The sequence below is a fragment of the Lithobates pipiens genome, unplaced genomic scaffold (assembly GCF_037356315.1).
Source record: "Lithobates pipiens isolate NorthernLeopardFrog02 unplaced genomic scaffold, aLitPip1_a1.2 Scaffold_8, whole genome shotgun sequence".
Lineage (NCBI taxonomy): Eukaryota > Metazoa > Chordata > Amphibia > Anura > Ranidae > Lithobates > Lithobates pipiens.
This window is the reverse complement of record NW_027507903.1, coordinates 5,445,577-5,468,620: the sequence shown is the minus strand read 5'-3', so window position 1 is coordinate 5,468,620 and position 23,044 is coordinate 5,445,577. Positions and strand designations below refer to the sequence as shown.

The 23,044-nt window shown below is 44.1% G+C and overlaps 1 protein-coding gene across 1 annotated transcript in view; it reads right to left on the bottom strand.

Annotated features, from left to right (window-relative positions):
* The window catches only part of LOC143964481 (integrin alpha-11-like), a 268,377-nt gene that overhangs the window by 105,748 nt on the left and 139,585 nt on the right, over positions 1–23,044 (bottom strand). Inside the window, exons 6-8 of the mRNA XM_077474255.1 lie at positions 18,553–18,680; positions 10,564–10,712; positions 8,671–8,815 (exon numbers count right to left, since the gene is read on the bottom strand). Of these exons, the coding sequence (XP_077330381.1) occupies positions 8,671–8,815; positions 10,564–10,712; positions 18,553–18,680 (422 nt within the window). The remainder of the gene's footprint in view (positions 1–8,670; positions 8,816–10,563; positions 10,713–18,552; positions 18,681–23,044) is intronic.

The window sequence follows — 23,044 nt, the reverse complement described above, 5'->3', positions numbered from 1 at the left end:
TACCACCAACAGAAAGCTCTATTTGTGGGGGGAAAAAAAGGACGTCAATTTTGTTTGGGAGCCACGTCGCACGACCGCGCAATTGTCAGTTAAAGCGACGGAAGGCCGAATCGCAAAAAGTGGTCTGGTCTTTGGCCAGCAAAATGGTCCGGGTGCTGAAGTGGTTAATAATCGGACACTTACCTGACTTTTAATTTTTTTTTTTTTTTTTTTTTAAGGGGAACACTGCTTTAATATGCTTCAGAGGTTTTAATGCTTCCTTGTTTTTACCTTAAAAGACACAAAGCAAACCAAATATTCAGACGGACGGGGTCTTACGGAGGTGCGCCAATGCTCAAAGCGGCATTTGAAACAGAACAGTCTACTTATTTAATTCTCTTCATGGGTTGATATTTATTAAATTTCCCCAACAATAAACAGAACAGTATGACAGAGAGAGGAGAAGACAAACCGGCAGACATGGTGGTATGGAGGCATCTTGGAGAAAACACCGTCCAGCTGTATGGAAACCCCGACAGACCACATCTCATGCCACAAATAACTGTTTAATTTCTATCAGGCCTGCAAACTCTTCTAGCACGTCAGAATTTCCAACTATGTAGTCAAAGCCTGGTGACGCGTTGGGTGGGGGGAGCTGAGATTTATCATATTACATCCCCCCCCCCCCCCCACCCCCCAGAGCACAAAAACAGTTACAGTATAAGAAAGAGCTGAAAAAGGAGAGGGTAGTTGGGCTGCATTTGCTACAATGTGCAAATATGTAACATACAGTTGAGCTCCTAAAGTTTGCATACCCTGGCAAAAATTGTGAAAATTTGGCATTTATATTGAAAATATGACCGACCGCGCCAAGAAACTGTCTTTTATTTAAGGATAGCGATCACGTGAAGACATTTATTATCACATTGGTTCTTTTGGATCCTTTTTAAGTCATAATGATAACAGAAATCACCCAGATAGCCCTGATCAAAAGTTTACATACCCTGGAATGTTTGGCCTAGGTAGCATGGGCATCTGCAGGTAGGAGCAAGGGGGGGGGGGGGGGTCAAGTGCCGCTCCCCCCCCGGAATCAGGGATCAGATCTTAAATTCAGCACAGTTCCATCACTATTGGGGTAACACCATCAAGGTTCTGTCAAGCCCCCCTATCAGTGTAATGTGACTGCGGGCTCTTTTCCCTGCTCGGTGTCCAGCAGAGAACTCGGCGGCGCTGTAACAGGAGAAAGGCGAGCTGCGGGTTATCAGAGGCTTCCCCCGGTCATACCCCCCCTTTCTCCTGTCAGGGAGAAAAGACGATGGCTCTCACCAGGTTCCCCGCCCAGCTTCCTGCCTGCTCCATTTCTTCCCTATTAGCCACAATTGAGGGCCAATCAAAGGAGACTAGGAGAGGAGAGCATCATGGAACATGTAGTCCCTAAGATTGGCGGACCCCATTTTCCACAGGGAGGAGGCTACAGCTCGAGCAAGAGAGAGATTGAGAGACTGCAGCCTGGAATAAAGCTGAGGGAGAGAGTGCTACAGGACAAAGAATGAGGAGTGTGTTGGGCAGAAGCCAGAGAGAGAGAGAGAGAGACGCTGCCCAGCACCACCAGAGAGAGCTACACTGCCCAGCGCCACCAGAGAGATCGTCCAGCCGGAGGGATCACTGCTGTAGTTTCACTGGGTCTGGTAAGAGGGCCCGTCGGCCATTATCCATTACTTATCCTGGGGACTGTACTATGTCTGCAGTCTCTGACCATGATAATGTGATAATGACATTGTCGAAAAGGGGCGGCGCATGGGTGACCCTAAAATTATGAGTATACATGCTGCGATGCTTTGCTTCAGAACTGCAGAAGAATTAATATCCGCTGTAGAACGCGGCCCATTCAAGTGAATGGCGCTGCTCTGCAAAAGTCCCGCAAATGCCTGCGGTTGTGGCACACTGGCACGGGGGTGAGGGGATTAAGCAGGCAGTGAAGAGGCAGAAGCAGAGGTGAAGAGATACAACGCCTCCTTGCCGCCTGTAAAATCCTGTCTGTTTAGCGATCCAAACGTGTAATTATGGTATTCTTTACAAATGTATTCATTAATTTCGCTTTTTTTTTCCAGCCCTGTGGGGGAGGGGGGGGGGGGGGGGGCTTGGTAAAATACCAGGGGTCTAAACAGACTCTTTATGTCCCACTTTTAAGAAGAAAAAAAAAGGGACTGAGGCCACAGATCCCTAATCCTCTTCTCTGCACTGAATCAGAACAAATGAACAGGAAGATCTCTGTACAGGCTTCCTGTTCATTCGTAAATGGAAGCATAGAAAATACAGTTTACTATGCTTAGGTTATGGATGAACACAGGTGTGATTGGTACCGCTCACTGCATTAATTCAGGAAAGGACCACCACTACTGCACCGACCTCCACTAGCTTTTGGGTCCCGTGCCACGTGGCCGCCCTGCTGCATTCTTAAAACACAGGAGGTTGGCAGCTCAGCACAGGCACCATTCAGAGAATACTTTGAAACTCTGTGGGAAGCCATATACACTCACCGTTCCACTTTATTAGGTACACCTGTTCAGTTGCTGGGTAACACAAACTGCTAATCAGAATAATATGATAACCAGGGTAATTGGCGCTACCTATAAGTAAAACTCCTTATATGTATGTATATCAATATATAATTCCGAATATATCATGTATTCATCTAGAAGAATATATATATAATAGAAGGAGGCATAACCCCAAAGGACTATCAATCTGCGATTTAAGATTTACAAACTACTCAAAAGTCCCAAAAAACAACAAAGTTCCTACTAAAGATTAGTACCTGGGATTAACAAATAATTCCAATAAGCAAAAGAAAAGGAAAAAACGAAAATCAAACAACAAACTAGAAACCAAAAGAATTTTTTGTGTCTGTATCGCTAAGAGACAGTATTCCCTAAAATCGCATTAATGCCAAAGTGTGGTTTGAGTAGGCAAATTCCCAGTAAGAGGCGTATGTAAATGTGCTAGTGAACTTATTATCCCAAATATGCAAACTGTAAGTGTAAACCGCTAATATAGATACATATGAAAGAATTTTTTGCCTAAAGTCGCATTATCGCCAAGATGTGCAAAGAAACAAGTAGAAGGTGTATGTAAATGTGCTTAATGAGATTAAAAATCAAAATGCAAAAATTCAAATTATACAACCTATACACGCAATGTGCTAATATAAGCATATATATATGAAAAAACAAAAATATTAATAATATATAGAAATGATGTCAAAAATATATATCAAAAAAGTGCAGGTGAAAAAAAACAAAGGACAAAAAAATGTGTACAAAAAAGAAAAAAGGATGTATATATAAAAAAAATATATATATAAAAAAGCAAAGGGTCTCTTAAATAAACAAAATAACAAAAAATACAAAAATAGTGTCCAAATTTCCAAAAAATCTCTTCAACAGTGCAATTACAGAAAGTTCAAAAGATGTGACTAAAGTGCTCCTCGTGCAATCTCCAACGTGACTTCTGTGTTCCCCCACAAGGTCTAGTCCTTTGTGTTATCTGGGATAAAGTGCCATTAGCGTATGGTTATTACCTTTCTTTCAGCCCTGTTCTAGGTTTTTTTCTTTTTTCCTGGAACGTTATCATTTATATATGGAGGCTGAAAGGTTTTTTTAATGGACTGTGGTCCCACATCTTGTCTCAACATATGAGAATTGTTTTTTCCGTTTTATTATTTTTTATGTTTTTATTTGTTTATATTTTTGTGGCAATAAATTGATTTTTTATACAAATCACACTATGGAGACTACAATTTTTTTCCTATGAGGAAATCTCCCCCTTGGTTGCGATTGAGGAGCCGGACATCAGCAGGGACTGAAAAAACTCTCTCTGGATGCGAATGAAGAGCTGGTTACCGGTAGATTTTGTTTCCAAGGCGAATTACCCCTGCAGGGGTGTATTCTTCTGGTGAGTGGGGGACCTTGTGGGGGAACACAGAAGTCACGTTGGAGATTGCACGAGGAGCACTTTAGTCACATCTTTTGAACTTTCTGTAATTGCACTGTTGAAGAGATTTTTTGGAAATTTGGACACTATTTTTGTATTTTTTGTTATTTTGTTTATTTAAGAGACCCTTTGCTTTTTTATATATATATATTTTTTATATATACATCCTTTTTTCTTTTTTGTACACATTTTTTTGTCCTTTGTTTTTTTTCACCTGCACTTTTTTGATATATATTTTTGACATCATTTCTATATATTATTAATATTTTTGTTTTTTCATATATATATGCTTATATTAGCACATTGCGTGTATAGGTTGTATAATTTGAATTTTTGCATTTTGATTTTTAATCTCATTAAGCACATTTACATACACCTTCTACTTGTTTCTTTGCACATCTTGGCGATAATGCGACTTTAGGCAAAAAATTCTTTCATATGTATCTATATTAGCGGTTTACACTTACAGTTTGCATATTTGGGATAATAAGTTCACTAGCACATTTACATACGCCTCTTACTGGGAATTTGCCTACTCAAACCACACTTTGGCATTAATGCGATTTTAGGGAATACTGTCTCTTAGCGATACAGACACAAAAAATTCTTTTGGTTTCTAGTTTGTTGTTTGATTTTCGTTTTTTCCTTTTCTTTTGCTTATTGGAATTATTTGTTAATCCCAGGTACTAATCTTTAGTAGGAACTTTGTTGTTTTTTGGGACTTTTGAGTAGTTTGTAAATCTTAAATCGCAGATTGATAGTCCTTTGGGGTTATGCCTCCTTCTATTATATATATATTCTTCTAGATGAATACATGATATATTCGGAATTATATATTGATATACATACATATAAGGAGTTTTACTTATAGGTAGCGCCAATTACCCTGGTTATCATATTATTCTATTTCTTGGAGGAAACACCTTTTGGAGTTTCTTTCTTTTGTGGGTGGCAGCAACCTAATGATATAATTAGTATCTAGCCGCAGCTACTGTTATTACTATCCTCTCTTACTTCCCACCGTTGTCGAGCGCGGTTTTTTCCTTTATTTTTATTCACAAACTGCTAATCAGCCAATGACATGGCAGCAACTCAGTGCATTTAGGCATCTAGACGTGGTGAAGACGACTTGATGAAGTTCAAACCAAGAATCAGAACCGTGAAGAAAGGGGATTTAAAGTGATTGGTAAGGGTTTGTTTTCTTTTTACATTTAAAATAACAAACATATCATACTTACCTCCACTGTGCAGCTTGTTTGGCTCGAGTGGCCCCCGAACTTGCTCTTCTGGGGTCCTTCGGTGGCTCTTGCGGCTCCTCCCCGCATCAGAAGCTCTTCCACGAGGGGGGTTACCTTTCGGGTGCGCTCCCGTGTCCAGCATTTGAGTCCATAGACACGAATGCCGGACTTGGCCCCTTCCCCCCCCCCCCCCGTGCCCGTGTCATTGGATTTGGTTAACAGCAGCAGGAGCCAATCAGGACACGAGACACTGACTAGAGCTGGTGTGCTTGTCCCCGGCCTGAGAAAAAGAGGGTTCAGGTAAGTAAAACAGGGGCACTGGGGGGGGGGGGGGGGGCTGCTGCACTGCAAGAGTTTTTTCACCTCAATGCATAGAATGCACCACAAAGGTTTACAACCCCTTTAATCTCTTCAGCCCCGGCCTATAGACATATGACGCCCACAGATGGGATCTCCCATCCTCTGTGGGCGTCATATGACGTCCTCTGATTCCCGGCCGTCTAGGGGGCACGCATCTCTCGGGACCCGGTGCGTGTGCCCGGCGGCCGCGATGTCCGTCGACCACCCGCGATTGCCCGGGAACACAGCAGGACCGTGGATCTGTGTATGTAAACACACAGATCCACGTCCTGCCAGTGGAGAGGAGACCAAAGGTCTGTTTCCAGTACAGAGGAACACCGATCGGTCTCCTCCCCTTGTGAGTCCCCTCCCCCCCACAGTTAGAATCACTCCCATAGGGAACATATTAACCCCTGCAGCGCCCCCTGGTGTTAACCCCTTCCCTGACAGTCACATTTACACAGTAATCAGTGCAATTTTATAGCAGCGATCGCTGTGTAAATGTGAATGGTCCCAAAAATGTGTCAAAAGTGTCCGACGTGTCTGCCATAATGTCGCAGTCATGAAAAAAAATCACAGATCACCGCCATTACTAATAAAAAAAAAATGCCATAAATCTATCCCCTATTTTGTAGACGCTATAACTTTTGCATAAACCAATCAATAATCGCTAATTGCGATTTTTTTTACCAAAAATATGTAGAAGAATACGTATCTTTTTTTTTTTTTTTATTGGATATTTATTGTAGCAAAAACAAAAAAAAATTTTTTTTCAAAATTTCGCACTTTTTTGTTTATAGCACAAAAAATAAAACCCGCAGAGGCGATCAAATACCACCAAAAGAAAGCTCTATTTGTGGGAAAAAAAGGACGTCAATTTTGTTTGGGTGCAAGGCGGCACGACCGCGCAATTGTCAGTTAAAGCAACGCAGTGCCAAATCACAAAATGTGCTCTGGTAAGGAAGGGGGTATGAAGTGGTTAAGTGACTTTGAATGTGGCGTGGTTGTTGCTGGCAGACGGACGGGTCTGAGTATTTTTGGGATTTTCACACACAACCATCTCTCGGGGTTTACAGACAATGGTGGTAAAAAGAAAAAATATCCAGTGAGCGCCAGTTGTGTGGAGGAAAATGCCTTGTTGATGTCAGAGGAGAATGGACAGACTGGTTCCAGATGATAGAAAGGCAACAGTAACTCAAATAACCACTCAGTACATCCAAGCAGGCCCGGACTGGCCATAGGGCAGACCGGCGTTTGCCCGGTGGGCCGGGGGCCTCCGGGCCGCATGCCTAGCTGTGACATGCAGGGCCGGCGGCCGCCGCGGGTTCCAACATGCTGGTGGTGGTGGGAGGAGCGGAGGCATTCTCCGCCTACTAAGCCCATCCATGGCAACCCAGGCCCCTGCTTCTCGCATGCGCCCTGCAGACGACGGGCACCTGGCAACCAGGATGCCAGGAGAGGAGGAGGGACGAGAAGACATGGAAGAGGTTGCTATGGGGAGGCGGTGCCGCTCGCCAGTGAAAACAAGCAGCTGCGCTGTGACAAGGGGAAGGCGAGCTACGTGGTGTCAGCGTATCTCCCCCACTCACCCCCCCTTCTCCTGTCAGCAGAGCGTGGCTCTCACCTTATTTGGCTGCTCAGCTTGTTGCCGATTTGTTTCTGTCCCCATTAGCCACAGTGGAGGGCCAATCAGAAGAGGCTAGCAGTGCATCTTGGGACATGTAGTACTGGAGGATTGTAAGCCCCATTGTTGTCCACAGGCAGCAGACTTCAGCCCCCAGCATGCACTCTGCTGGGGGAAAGAGTGAGAGCCTGGATCCCAGGAAGAAGCTGGGTGACTACTAAAGAAAAAAGGACTGTGTTGGGGGAAGCCAGAGAGAGAGCCACGCTGTTCCCGCATCGCCAGAGAGCCACGCTGTACCCACATCACCAGAGAGAGCCACGCTGTACCCACATCCCCAGAGTGAGAGCCACGCTGTACCCGCATCACCAGAGAGAGAGCCACGCTGTACCCACATCCCCAGAGATAGAGCCCCGCTGTACCCACATCACCAGAGAGAGAGCCACGCTGTACCCGCATCACCAGAGAGAGCCACACTTTTCCCGCACCGCCAGAGAGAGCTACGCTGTTCCCACATCGCCAGAGAGAGCCACGTTGTACCCGCATCACCAGAGAGCCACGCTGTACCCACACCACCAGAGAGAGAGCCACACTGTACCTGCACCACCAGAGAGAGAGCCACGCTGTACCCACATGACCAGAGAGAGCCATGTTGTACCCACATCACCAGAGAGAGAGCCACGCTGTACCCAGATGACCAGAGAGTGCCACGCTGTACCCACACCACCAGAGACATAGCCAAGCTGTACCCACAAAACCAGAGAGAGAGCTACGCTGTACCCACACCACCAGGGAGAGCCACTCTGTACTCACACCACCAGAGAGATCCACGCTGTACCCACACCACCAGAGAGCAAGACACGCTGTACCCACACCACCAGAGAGAGAGTCATGCTGTACCCACACCACCAGAGAGAGAGACACACTGTACCCACACCACCAGAGAGAGAGCCATGCTGTACCCACACCACCAGAGAGAGAGCCACGCTGTACCCACACCAACAGAGAAAGAACCATGCTGTACCCACACCACCAGAGAGAGAGACACGCTGTACCCACACCACCAGAGAGAGCCACGCTGTCCAGCACCACCAGAGAGAGAGCGCCATGCTGTCCAGCACCGACAGTACTAGCACTGTATGGCCACAATAGGATTGGGGCATCTTAATATAAAGGGGACTGCACTGTAATCATTGGAGTGGCCCTTTACAGTGCAGTCCCCTTTCAGTGTGCCTGCACATTACAGGTGGAGGACCGACACCAGCCACCCCTGCAAATGTCTACCGAGGTTGTATTTATGCCACAAAGAATGAAGGCAAAAGGGGGTCCAACCCGCTACTAGTAAGGTGTACCTAATGAAGTGTCCGGGGAGTGTACAGATATGATTCTCTTCCCTTGTTCATGGTGAGTGGTGGTCCAGTGGAGGACCTGCAATACCTGCCTTCACCCAATAGTCTGAGTGGCAGTAAAACCCCATATGGAATAAAGATAGGTACTTACAGCTACAGCATAGCGGGTTATGTTTTCTCTTTCGCTCGTCTCTATCACCCTCTGCAGATCTGGGCTGTCATGAGATTCTCCATCAGTAATAACAATCATCACTTTTTTGGCTCCCTTTCTTCCACCACGCTGAAATGCCTCAGTGCTATAGAGATAAGACATCCATTAAATGTATAGAATCTTTTTTTTTTTTTTTTGGAATACCTCGTGTGTATTATTCCATAGCAACATGGCACTAACTTTTTTTTCTATCTGTCTTTATATACACTATATTACCAAAAGTATTGGGAAGCCACGCTCATGAACTTTAATGGCATCCCAGTCTTAGTCCGTAGGGTTCAATATTGAGTTGGCCCGCCCTTTGCAGCTACAACAGCTTCAACTCTGCTGGGAAGGCTGTCCACAAGGTTTAGGAGTGTGTCTATGGGAATTGTGACAGGAGTCAATTTGGGTGGGGGGTTTGTGGAACTCAGCTTACCTTAGAGAGCTCTAGAGACTCTGTGTCCAGCTCCCCCGGCCCCTCTTTTGTGTAAATCACCCTGTGTCCATTAGGGGCACAGGGTGACTGAGAACCCCACTATGATCTGTGCTATTTAGACACACTGTACAGGCACACTGGAATGTTGTATATATATATATATATATATATGTATATATTGTGTGTTGTCTCATGCTGTTATGGACTCTTTGCTGTGATCGGTTGGGGTGGGGTTGTATTCCATTGTTCTATTGTGTCTGTGTGCCTTGGGTATTATGGGATGTGTATGTAGATTAGCTGTGAGATTGGTTGGGGGGATTCCTCCAACAGCTCTCCCTGCTGATAAGACCGTTTACTGATGAGAACTTTGAATACACCTGAACTGTGTGTCTATTGTAATTGGACAGTTTACCCCGCCCTTAATACAAGGCTGGGGGGGGGGGAGGGTGTCTCTGAGTTGTATATCTGTGGTAACATGTGCTTGAATAAAGGAGATTGATGTTGTTGTTCACCCTACACTGAGTTACGGCTGGTGACTGGGTGGGCTAAAGGGTCTTGGATAGTGCTGGTTCTGGACAAGGGAAGCATTTAACGGCAGACATAGACCTATTGAGGACAGGGGTTCCTCAAAACTGGTTGGCAGCAACGGGATTGTACTTCCTGGCTGTGAACACGTCCAAACCTCCACCTGGATCCAAGATTGGTATAGCAGACTTCAGTCACCCCAGCTGAGATATGGATCTGGCATCAGAGTTTCCGGGGCTGCTGCGTATCGTCCTTTCAGCATACACCAGGTCTGTGTCTGCGGATGAATACCTGGAGGTCAGGCAGCAGATTCAGGAAGGACTCTGAATTGGAGCCCTCCAGGTTGCTGGTGTGCAACCCGGGCAAGTGCTTTCCAACCCCAGAGCAACAGGCCAGCGAACAACGGGAGTTACGGATGCAATTCCTGGGAGAGTGGCCCGAGAGCAATGGGCGACTGAGTTGGACACACTGAATGTTTGACCATTCTTCCAGAAGCACATTTATGAGGTCAAGCGCTGATGTTGGATGAGAAGGCCTGGCTCGCAGTCTCTGCTCTAATTCATCCCAAAGGTGTTCTATAGGGTTGAGGTCAGGACAGTCAAGTTCCTCCACCCCAAACTCGCTCATCCATGTCTTAATGGACCTTGTGGACAGCCTTCCCAGAAGAGTTGAAGCTGTTATAGCTGCAATGGGTGGGCCAACTCAATATTGAACCTTACAGACTAAGACTGGGATTCCATTAAAGTTCATGTGCGTGTAAAGGCAGGTGTCACAATACTTTTGGTAATATAGTGTACAAATATATAGCAACATGGACAATATACACTTTTTGGGCACAGAAATATATATGCATGCTGTTTTTAGCTCTACACATGTTCATGTATTCTTACCACGCCTTCTCAATGCCCAGTGCAGTTCGAGTCTCTGTTCCTCCCCTCTGCTCAATGCGTTTTGCAGCCTCCACCACCTCATTCACTGAGCGGAAGTCATTCAAGTGAAACTCATGGACCACCTCTTCCCCGTACTGCAAAACCCCCACCTGCCACAAGGAGTAGGGATAGCTAAAGTGAAACGTCATGCAAAACAGCTACATACATGCTTAAAATACACATGCTGTTTTATCTGCCGCATGATTTACAAATTTGCCCGGGCATTCTTGTAATACATACCTTTGCCAGTCTGTAAGATCATTCTGCTACTTCCCGGCTTAGCTTTATGACTTTCAGGTTAAGCTCCTTGCTAAGCTGCCAGAAGACAACACAGCATAATCTCTTCATACCTCTGGCTCTAGAGAAAACCTTGCAGAGGACTGACTTGCCTTGGGATGCCTGTGTCTGATTGAATACAGAGCTCTCTTGAGATCTGGGCAGCCATCTTGGACTTTGAGTGACTATTTCCATAGCTCCTGCTGAATTATTTTGCCTTGCTCACAGTATGGGCAGTGTATAGACATAGACCTGCTGGTCAGGGAAAGGTAGGCTTAGCCTAGAGCCAGGTTCTAGAGGAGGAGGAAGGAATCATGGGTGGTCCAGCACTCCCATTTGGCATTGAGGAAAGAACTTTATTACTGTCAGGGCTGGGCTCAGCCCTTCCTTCTCTGAGCTGGCCGCTCAGCTGTCGGCTAATTGACAGCTCCTATCTCTCCACAGTTACTCAGCTGTTGATGATATCCTGCTCGTCAGTCCTGCCTACTTAGTTACATAGTTACATAGTAGGTGAGGTTGAAAAACGATTCATCAAGTTCATCAAGTCCAACCTATGTGTTTGATTATATGTCAGTAATACATTGTACAGTGGTGTGAAAAAGTGTTTGCCCCCTTCCTCATTTCCTGTTCCTTTGCATGTTTGTCACACTTAAGTGTTTCGGAACATCAAACCAATTTAAACAATAGTCAAGGACAACACAAGTAAACACAAAATGCAATTTGTAAATGAAGGTGTTTATTATTAAAGGTGAAAAAAAATCCAAACCATCATGACCCTGTGTGAAAAAGTGATTGCCCCCTAAACCTAATAACTGGTTGGGCCACCCTTAGCAGCAACAACTGCAACCAAGCGTTTGCGATAACGTGCAATGAGGCTTTTACAGCGTCCTGGAGGAATTTTGGCCCACTCATCTTTGCAGAATTGTCCTAATTCAGTTACATTAGAGGGTTTTCGAGCATGAACGGCCTTTTTAAGGTCATACCACAACATCTCAATAGGATTCAGGTCAGGACTTTGGCTAGGCCACTCCAAAGTCTTCATTTTATTTTTCTTCAGCCATTCGGTGATGGACTTGCTGGTGTGTTTAGGATCATTGTCCTGCTGCAGAACCCAAGTTCGTTTCAGCTTGAGTACACAAACAGATGGTCGGACATTCTCCTTCAGGATCTTTTGGTAGACAGCAGAATTCATAGTTCCTTTTATCACGGCAAGTCTTCCAGGTCCTGAAGCAGCAAAACAGCCCCAGACCATCACACTACCACCACCATATTTTACTGTTGGTATAATGTTCTTTTTATGAAATGCAGTGTTCCTTCTACGCCAGATATACTTGGACACACACCTTCCAAAGAGTTCCACTTTTGTCTCATCGGTCCACAGAATGTTGTCTCAAAAGTCTTGGGGATCATCAAGATGTGTTGTGGAGAAATTGAGACGAGCTTTGATGTTCTTTTTGCTCAGCAGTGGTTTTCTCCTTGGAACTCTGCCATGCAGGCCATTTTTGCCCAGTCTTTTCCTGATGGTGGAGGAATGAACGCTGACCTTAACTGAGGCAAGTGAGGCCTGCAGTTCCTTGGACGTTGTTGTGGGGTCTTTTGTGACCTCTTGGATGAGTCGTCGCTGTGCTCTTGGGGTAATTTTGGGCGGCCGGCCACTCCTGGGAAGGTTCACCACTGTTCCATGTCTTCGCCATTTGTGGATAATGGCTCTCACTGTGGTTCGCTGGATTCCCAAAGTTTTGGAAATGGCTTTATAACCCTTTCCAGACTGATAGATCTCAATTACTTTCTTTCTCAATTGTTCCTGAATTTCTTTGGGTCTCGGCATGATGTGTAGCTTTTAAGGATCTTCTGGTGGACCTTACTGTGTCAAGCAGCTCCTATTTAAGTGATGCCTTGATTGTGAACAGGTGTGGCAATAATCAGGCCTGGGTGTGGCTAGAGAAATTGAACTCAGGTGTGGACAACCACAGTTATAGTATGTTTTAACAAGGGGGGCAATCACTTTTTCACACAGGGTCATGATGGTTTGGATTTTTTTTCACCTTTAATAATAAACACCTTCATTTACAAATTGCATTTTGTGTTTACTTGTGTTGTCCTTGACTATTGTTTAAATTGGTTTGATGTTCCGAAACACTTAAGTGTGACAAACATGCAAAGGAACAGGAAATGAGGAAGGGGGCAAACACTTTTTCACACCACTGTATATCCCTGTATGTTGCGGTCGTTCAGGTGCTTATCTAATAGTTTCTAATAGGTGCTTATCTAATAGAGGCCCCCGACTAGGAATGATGCTCTGCTGGACCTGGTAATCTCAAGCCACGCAGAGCTTATTACTGATGTTCATTTAAAGGAACATCTGGGTTGCAGCGACCATAACACGATTTATGTCCCTGGTGCGGGGGAGGAAGATGGAAACCCCAATCAGCCGACATTTTGGCTTATATCATCAGTTTAATGATAGTCTTATGCATTTCTTCCCCCTGGAACATGTCCCTCCGGGAGAAAGGGGGGGAGATTACAATAATACACTCTTACAGCGGGAGACTAGATGGATACACAATTTGGGGGCCACCCGATCTCCGGGACTCAATGACTCAATCAGTTTTAAATCTTTCCTTACATAGGCAGGGAGGAAAGAAATGTGAGGTGGAAAATGGTTCCAAACATTTTTTTTTTTTTTTTTTTTCCCCCTATAGCACGGGCCATGGCTATTCGAAAAGCCATAAACAATGAGGTGTTTTCAAGCCAGCGAACTGAGGTAGGCACTCTATGATACAAAAGGGACCCTCCTATTATCTTTATTTTTTGCCCCCTTTGGTCTGTACGGGCACCCCGGGGCGGATCTGACCTACAACCTTCCTCAACCAGTTGAGGGTTTGGTCAGCCCGCCCCGTTTCAAATATGGGTTAATCCCCTTCTTCGGGTTTGCCGGTCTCAAGCAATTCAGTTTCCATTTCCATCATTTGAAACCAGGGACATATGGCAACCGACACTTATGTCGGGATACCTTTGTCCCCATTTGCTTGAATTATGACTCATTTGAATTTAAAATCAGGGCTGACAGCCCCCAAACCGTATAGGTTACCTGTCTCTGGCCAAATGGTGGATCCTGGCCACAGCACAGGCTTCTAGGGGTCACTACTGGCAAAGCCTTTCACTTCGGCCAGAATCTAAAATGGCCGATGCGTTGTACGGACGTGCAACACGTTCGTTACGCACGCGCACTAGACACCTACGTGCGCACGAAGGAAATACGTCGTGCGCGCGTGCGCACGAAGGGGATCCTCCCATTAGGTGTGCCCGCAGCCCAGCAATGACGTCAGACGCTGCTGGGCTGGAGACACGAGTTTAAATTCGCGGCTCCCGGTCAGTGCTATCCAAGCTAGCATTGGGAGCGGACACGTGGAGCCACCAAACGGATGGAGGAAACTCCTAAAATTTCACCGAATAGACCACGTTGCTTCATTTAACAGGTAAGACAAATATGTCTTCACTGGACTAATTGGACATGCCTGCAGTCCTAACTTTAGGGCTATGCATTTTTTACTCTCATTTTTGGGATGGCTATAATGAAGACTTGGTCTTTTCGTTTATCTCTCCTGTTTCAGAGATCAATACAGAGAATTTTCTCGTGTTCAGAAACACATCTTATCCAATTTTTATCTGACAATATATGGTACATGTGGATACCGGGCTGTGTGAACTGGTTTCATTTCTTCATTGTCATATTACTACCAGGTATGGTAGAAATTTGGACTGCGCCATTTGATAAACATAATCCAATGGCTAAGATATATTTTATACATATTTCTCGTGCCTCTGCAGATCCTTTTGGGGACAAAAATGGGGGATCCCTAAATGGGGGCTCTTGCCGCGGTCCGCTGGCTTGATAAGTAAAGGAGGAAGAGATTATCTGTCCTCATTTCAATGTTAATTGATATACCCAACATATGATAATAACGACAAATAATACAAGCAACTTGCCTGATTATATGGGGTAAGACTTTAGTTCTATATATATCTTTTTATTTCTATTTTCATTTTCTTGTTGAAAAGTATATATATCTCATAGTTCAGTTGCTGTTTATTTTTTTTTTTTTTTGTTGTTCTACAACCCAATCTGCATTCTCCTTAGTAGGAGAATTACACTATTTATGCACTAGATATGCTAATAAATTTGGGGACGCCATTCTTGGAAATGGTTTAGTTGCCCCCTTTTTGACAATCAATTTGTGGATTTATTATTGATATGTAAATTATGTCCTTATGTTTAAATAAAAAAATATTTCTCTGGTGATGGTTTCGCTGCAGTTAGGGCCGTTCTTGTTAGACTGGAGTGAATCCATCACTAGACTAATGTAATCATGATATGTCAAACCATACAGGTGGACATTTCCTATGCCTGTGTTCCGGGCTTACTGTATGTACAAAAATGCTGTATATGTGTATTAAAATAAATTTTCTTATATAATTTCAGTTTTTTTGTTTGCTGCAATTGTCCTGAGGAAGCTCTGAAGAGCGAAACATGTAGGAAAGAAACAATGCAGTTTAAATCACATAAGAATGTGGTAATGGATGGAGCTATATAAGCCCACATACCAACTTTCTTTATATGCACTTTGTCACTTTGTATGTTTAATGGATGTAATTGTCTATTTTGTTCGTAAAATGTCTTTTGTACATCAAATAAAAATTTCAATGATTTTATATATGGTTTAAGTATATTTAGTGCCGTCATAAAAGTCCCGGGGGTTGGTTGCCCTCCAGTCCCTCTTGTTTCTCATCCCCTTTCTTTGCATAACACGATTTAATTTAATGTTAGCTGTAAGCAAAAAACAAATATGGGAAAGATTAAAAACACTTAACTTTAAGAGAGCAAATTTTCCAAAGATGAGGGCTGCTCTCCAAGACTTATACTGGGAGGGAATATTGGCTTCAATGGACACAGAACAGAAATGTGAATTCTTCAAAAAGACTGTGAACTCACTGCAAAGTATATTCCCATGGGCAATACGTTTAAAAGGCTAAAAATATAACCTACCGTATCTTCCAGTATATAAGACGACCTTTTACACTTAAAAAAACTGGCCAAAAATCGGGGGTCATCTTATACGCTGGATCAGCCCTTCGGATGCCTGCTGAGTGTTCGGTAATACTGTATGTAGCTTCGGCAATGAGCCAATGCCTGCTGAGTGTTCGGTAATACTGTATGTAGCTTCAGCGCTGAGTCAATCCCGGCGAGCGATGTATTCAAATGAATACAGAGCCTGCTCGGATTGGAGTAACAGCCTCTGCCAATCCTCTTTGAGAGTCAGAGAGGTGCGGGCTGATGATGTTACAGCCTCTGCCAATCCAAGCAGGCTTTGTATTCATTAATAGAATACATTGCTCGCCGTGATTGGCTCCAGCAAAAGCAGGAAGAAGGATATGGCGCCAGCTCCAGCTCCAGCAAGAAGGAAGAAATATCAAGCCTCGGAAGCCTCGGAAGGGGGTCGTCTTATACGGTAAGTACAAGAAAAAAATGCTTAAACAACTGTAAGATTAGGGGGTTGTCTTATATGCCCGGTCGTCTTATACACCGGCATATACGGTATGTGGCTCACGGCCAAAGTTAAAAAAAGCTATAAACAGTAAGAAAAGAGATAAAAACAATATAAAAATGAAGGAACACTATTGTCTTTTAAATAATACAAATATTATAACAGAATATGTCAAAAGGAAATCAAGGATGCAAAAATTCAAAACAAATGAGAGATTGCAAAAGATAGTAGGACAAATCCCCAAAAATTCTTCAAATATATTAATAGTAAAAAGGTCAGGTCTGAGCATGTAGGCCCTTTACAAAATAATCTAGAGTGGGTGACTGGGGACAAAGAGAAGGCAAATGTATACAAAGGAGCATGGGGGAGATCATGTCCATAATGGGGGTGATATTGATACAGCCCCAAATGATCCACAATGGCTCAAAAGTGATATGATCCAGAAATATTTCAACAGAATAAAGGTGGATAAAGCACCTGGACCAGATGGCATCCACTCACGGATCCTAAAAGAATTGAGCTCTGTCATTTGAAGGCCATTGTTTCTAATTTTTAGGGACTCATTAATGACAGGAATAGTACCACTGGATTGGCGCAGGGCCAATGTGGTGCCTATATTTAAAAAAAGGGATCAAAATCTTTACCAAATAACTATAGACCTGTTCGTTTAACTTCTATAGTCAGGAAGATACTGGAGAGTTTTTATAAAAGACCACATAGACGAGTTCTTGCAGGAAAAAAATATTTTAAGCAACAGACAGCATGGATTCACGAAAGACAGAAGTTGTCAAACAAATCTGATTTCTTTTTATGAAGAGGTAAGTAAAACCTTGGACAGAGGGGTGGCGGTGGATGTGGTACACTTGGATTTTGCAAAAGCGTTGGATACAGTTCCGCACACACGGCTCATGTGTAAGGATAGAAAACGGGCTAAAAGACCGAATTCAGAGAGTAGTGGTTAATGATTCTTACTCTGAATGGTCTAAGGTTATCAGTGGTGTGCCCCAAGGTTCAGTGTTGGGACCCTTACTTTTTAATATATTTATAAATGATATTGGGTCTGGGATTAAAAGTACCATTTCCGTCTTTGCAGATGACACCAAACTATGCAGTGGAATAACGTCCTTACAGGATGTCTCCAATTTACAAGCCGACCTCAATGCTGTCTTATTGGGTGACTAAGTGGCAGATGAGGTTTAATGTTGATAAATGTAAAGTTTTGCACTTGGGAGCTAAGAATATGCATCATACATACTAGGGGGAGTACAACTGGGGGAGCCAATAGTAGAGAAGGATCTGGGGGTTTTGGTAGATCATAAGCTCAATAATAGCATGCAATGCCAAGCTGTGGTTTCCAAAGCGAGCAAAGCCCTTTCTTGTATTAGGAGAGGTATGGAGAAATATCATTTTGCTCCCCTGTACAAATCATTAGTAAGACCTCATCTGGAATATGCAGTTCAGTTTTGGGCTCCAGTTCTCAAAAAGGATATCGGGGAACTGGAGAAAGTGCAGAGAAGGGCAACCAAACTGATAAGAGGCATGGAGGAGCTCAGCTATGAGCAAAGATTAGAGGAACTGAATTTATTCTCTCTGGAGAAGAGGAGATTAAGGGGGGATATGATCAACATGTATAAATATACAAGAGGTCCGTATAGTGAACTTGGTGTTGAGTTATTTACTTTACGGACATCACAAAGGACAAGGGGGCACTCTTTACGCCTAGAGGAAAAGAGATTTCATCTCCAAATACGGAAAGGTTTCTTCACAGTAAGAGGTGTGAAAATGTGGAATAGACTCCCTTCCAGAGGTAGTTCTAGCCAGCTCAGTAGATTGCTTTAAGAAAGGCCTGGATACTTTCCTAAATGCACTCAATATAACTGGATACTAACATTTTATAGGTAAAGTTGATCCAGGGAAAATGCTTTGCTGGGCTTTTTCTCCTTCCTCTGTATCAAATGTGGGTATAGAATTGGATATATGGGATTGTTTGATATTATTTTTTATTATTAATTTATTTTTATGGTTGAACTAGATGGACTTGTGTCTTTTTCTTGACTAATTATTTCAACTGTTTACTTGGAATTTCTATCTAAGTCCAACAAGGCTCTGTAACACAACAGTTTCTTACCTGAATCTGACCTGGAGCAATGTAGAATTTTTGAAGAATACTGATGAGAAAACCTTGGACCTCTGACCACGGGTAAATGCTGTTTGATCCATCCAGAACAATAACAATATCCATGAAAGTTGGACACCCTGAAGAAAAGAATCATGTTAAAATTTATTGTAGCTACTCACTGGTCCAGCACCAAATTTAAGAAAAAAGTTTGTCAATCGAACTTAAAGCCAACTGAAATTTTAACAGAACGTGATATAGGCTAAGGCCAGCAAATGAAACCCGAGGATATGGTTGTTCATGGGCTGGGTGGGAAGACGAAAAGGTAAGGTGTGGCAGTAGACCTGTCTATGCACAGGTGGCTTGGGTAGTGTGCAGATAGTATTCTCTGGATATGGTTGGCCAAAAATGGGGGGGGGGGGGGGGTGTTGCAGCAATTAAGTGTAGGAGGTAATGAGGGTTAGTATACGGTAGGAAGGAGGAGGAAATTGGGGCCCACCAGAAGTTCCCATGTTGTGAAACATTTAGTTCCTCAGAGCAATAGTAAGGAGTGGTTGAGGTTCAAGTTGCAAATGCCCTCTAACCACAGGGACCATATTTTCAAGAATAGGGGTAAGTGCCATCCATAATGCCGCGTACACACGGTCGGAATTCCGGCCAGAAAAAGACAGATGAGAGCTTTTCATCGGAAAATGCGACCGTGTGTACGCTCCATCGGAATTTTGCTGTCCGAATTTCTGCCAGCCAAAAATTGATAGCATGTTCTCAATTTTCCCGACGGAAAAACTTTCTATCAGTAATTCCGATCGTGTGTATGCAATTCCGACACTCCAAAAAATCAGGCATGCTCAGATTCAACTACGAGACAGAAGCTATTGGCTACTGGCTATTGAACTTCCTTTTTCTACTTCCGTCGTAGGTGTTGAACGTCACCGCGTTCTAAACGATCGGAATTTGGTGTGACCGTGTGTAGGCAAGACAGCTTGAGCGGAATTCCGTCTGAATTCCGTCGGGAAAACCATCAGAGCTTCTTCCAACGAGAATTCCGATCGTGTGTACGCGGCATAAGTTTCTTATATCTCTTGAAGACTCTAATGACTATATTTCCTTACAGCATTTTGTGTCTCCCAGTAAGCCATAACAGAGATGTTGACGGTGTTACCAATTACTGGTTTTACTCGGTATTATGTAGAATCCATCAGCTTTTGACTTGCAGTGGCAGTTTGGCATTACTGCAGGTCCTAGTGAGGATTTCTCTCATTCAATAGTCTTTATTATTATACAGGATTTATATAGCGCCAACAATTTACGCAGCGCTTAGTGATTGGTAGACTATTGGAGTTAAGAGTAAGAGATTATGTCCCATCACAGTGGGAGATCATGGTGCAAGTGCAATATTCAATTAGAAAATAAACAGAAAAACAAAAACAGGCCTTAACAACGTTGAGTCAACAAATGGAGGTGCCTGAAGTATGGAGTTGGCCATGGCAACATACAAGGAGGGGAATCAGAGAGAACCAGGGACAAAGAAGACGAGAAGCTGGGAAAGAGGGATGGAGGAGCTAGTGGAAATCTGCAGCTGGGGGTAAGATCCAATCTCGCCTGACGGTCTATTCCCTGCAACATCTGGGAGAACGAAAGATAACGAAGTCAATGACCAAAGTTCAGGAGAAGGTAGGATTGGACTCAATACCTTCCCACAAGAGACCTAGCTTATCATTTAGGATAGCCATCATTTTGTCATTAGTCATCAGGGCTGCCGATAAAAATTATGAGGCCCTGTACAGCCTACCTGACGGCCCTACCCCATCCGGGGTGGGTGGGCGAGTGAGTGCAAGTGTATGGCCTTGAACACATCTCCAGCCACATGAACAGACCACTCATTCACCCGGCTAGAGTACCTGTGTAAATGAGCCCTTAATTATGTTTATTTAATTATTTTTTTTACATTTTCTTCATTTTTTTATGGTCCTGTGAGGGGGGTATTGGTGAACAGACTCCCGATGTCTCACTGTTGAGATAGAGAAATATTGAGGACACAGATCCCCAATTCTTTCACTTGTAGCCTAAGCTGCACTGCAGAGTGAATGAACAGGAAGAGCTCTCTACAGTACTGATCACAAACTGTGTTCATTCAGGAAAGAAGGGGGCTGATAAACATGACATGATGAGGGGGCACTGAGCTGTAATTTGTAGCTGTGGGAACTTCCTGCATCATAAAGCCTCCCTGTTGACCTGATGGGGTCTGGGCCCCATACAGGAGAGCTGCTGTTACCCTATTATTAGCGGCCCTGTGAGACCCCTTTCACACTGGGGCGGTGCAGGCGCTGGCGGTAAAACGTCGCTATTTTTAGCGGCGCTTTACCGTTGTTTTAGCGGCGGTATTCGGCCGCTAGCAGGACGGTTTTACCCCCTGCTAACGGCCGAGAAAGGGTTAAAACCACCGCAAAGCGCTGCAGAGATATAGCTGCACTGCCCCATTCATTTCAATGGGCAGCAGCGATGAAGGAGCGGTATAAACACCGCTCCTTCACCGCTCCAAAGATGCTGCTAGCAGGACTTTTTTGACCGTCCTGTCAGCGCACCGCTCCAGTGTGAAAGCCGTCAGGGCTTTTACAATGGAGTGTGAGGAGCGGCTCTTTCAGGGTGCTTTGCAGGCGCTATTTTTAACGATGTAGCGCCTGCAAAGTGCCCTAGTGTGAAAGGGGTCTTAGACATCATCTAAGATACTCCAGCCTTACATTTCTTTTTTAACCACTTCCGGACCGCCGCACGGTGATATACGTCCTTACTTTGAAGAGGCTAGCTGCCATAACCCCGGTATCCTCTTGTTCGGCCGGCAGTCCGGTTTCCGATAATAGTGGTCTCTGCAGCGGATTCACCGCAAGATCACTTTTATCAGTGGTGGGAGAGGGGCCCCCCCTCCCGCCACACTCCGGTGCCCTCCACCGCTTACCGAAGCCATCGGCAGCGGCGGAGGCGATCGGATCCTTTCTCCTCTATGGCATGGAGACGAGTGAGGGGGAAAATGGCTCACCCATCTCCATAGCATTGCAGGGGGAAGCGACCTCAAAACGCCCCTTCCACCCATAGCTTTTAAAGAGCCATTTAAAAAAATAAAATTGTAAATATGAGATGTGAGGTCTTTTTGACCCCCAGATCTCATATTTAAGAGGTCCTGTCATGCTTCTTTTCTATTACAATAGGAATAAAAGTGACACAATTTTTTTTTCTTTTAAAAGAACAGTGTAAAAATAAAAAATAAAAGGTAAAATAAATAAGAAAAAAAAATGTAAACGCGTCCCGTCCCGTTGAGCTCGCGTGCAGAAGCGAATGCATGCTTGAGTAGCACCCACATATGAAAACGGTGTTCAAACCACATATGTGAGGTATCACCGCGATCCGTAGAGCGAGAGTAATAATTCCAGCCCTAGACCTCTTCTTTAACTCAAAACATACAACCTGTAGAATTTTTTTTTAAACGTCGCCTATGGACTTTTTTAAGGGTAAAAGTTTGTCGCCATTCCACAAGCGGGCACAATTTTGAAGCGTGACATGTTGGGTATCAATTTACTCGGTGTAACATTATCTTTCACAATAAAAAAAAAAATTGGGCTAACTTTACTGTTGTCTTATTTTTTAATTCAAAAAAGTGTATTTTTTCCCAAAAAAAGTGCGCTTGTAAGACCGCTGTGCAAATACGGTGTGACAGAAAGTATTGCAACAACCGCCATTTTATTCTCTAGGGTGTTAGAAAAAAATAAGTAATTAAGTAATTTTCTATAAAAAGAATATATATATTTTTAACTTGTAAACAACAAATCTCAAAAAGAGGCTCGGTCCTTAAGTGTTTAACTATGATCATGATATAAATACATTAACAAGAGGGATGCTTTCATAAGTTTGAAGTTAACATAATTTAACTATATTATTAAAACTACTAAAAAGTATCTATATAGCCCAAAACAATGAAAATAGTAATGCTTGAATGACCCCCCAAACCTCTGTCAGTCGGATCAGCATGTGAGTAGACTGATGAAAGATAGACAGGATCAGCTTGTCAGGCCCTAGTAGACTTCAACAAAATGGCGACCGTCTGCACACAGACACCGACTGCCTGTTGCATAAATATGAAGGAGATGGATAAAAGATGGCTACAGCTCTTGTTCTCCGCCTTTAGAGAACTCCTCAGATGTGTGTTGCCCTTTTTGGGACTTAAAGCGGAGGTCCACCCTAAAGTGGACCTTCCGCTCATCGGAACCCCCCCCCCCCCTCCGGTGCCACAATCGGCACCTTTCAGGGGGGAGGGGGGTGCAGTTACCTGGATAATCCAGGTAACTGCACCCACTTCCGGGATAGCTCTCTGCGGAAAGGGGCATAACTTACGCCCCTTTCCGCAAGTGCCCGCCCCTTCCCACAAGTGCCCCGCTGCCTGCTGGGAAACACACAGATCCCAGAGGCAGTGGGGAGCGTCCTTATTGCGCAGCGCGATTCGCGCATGCGC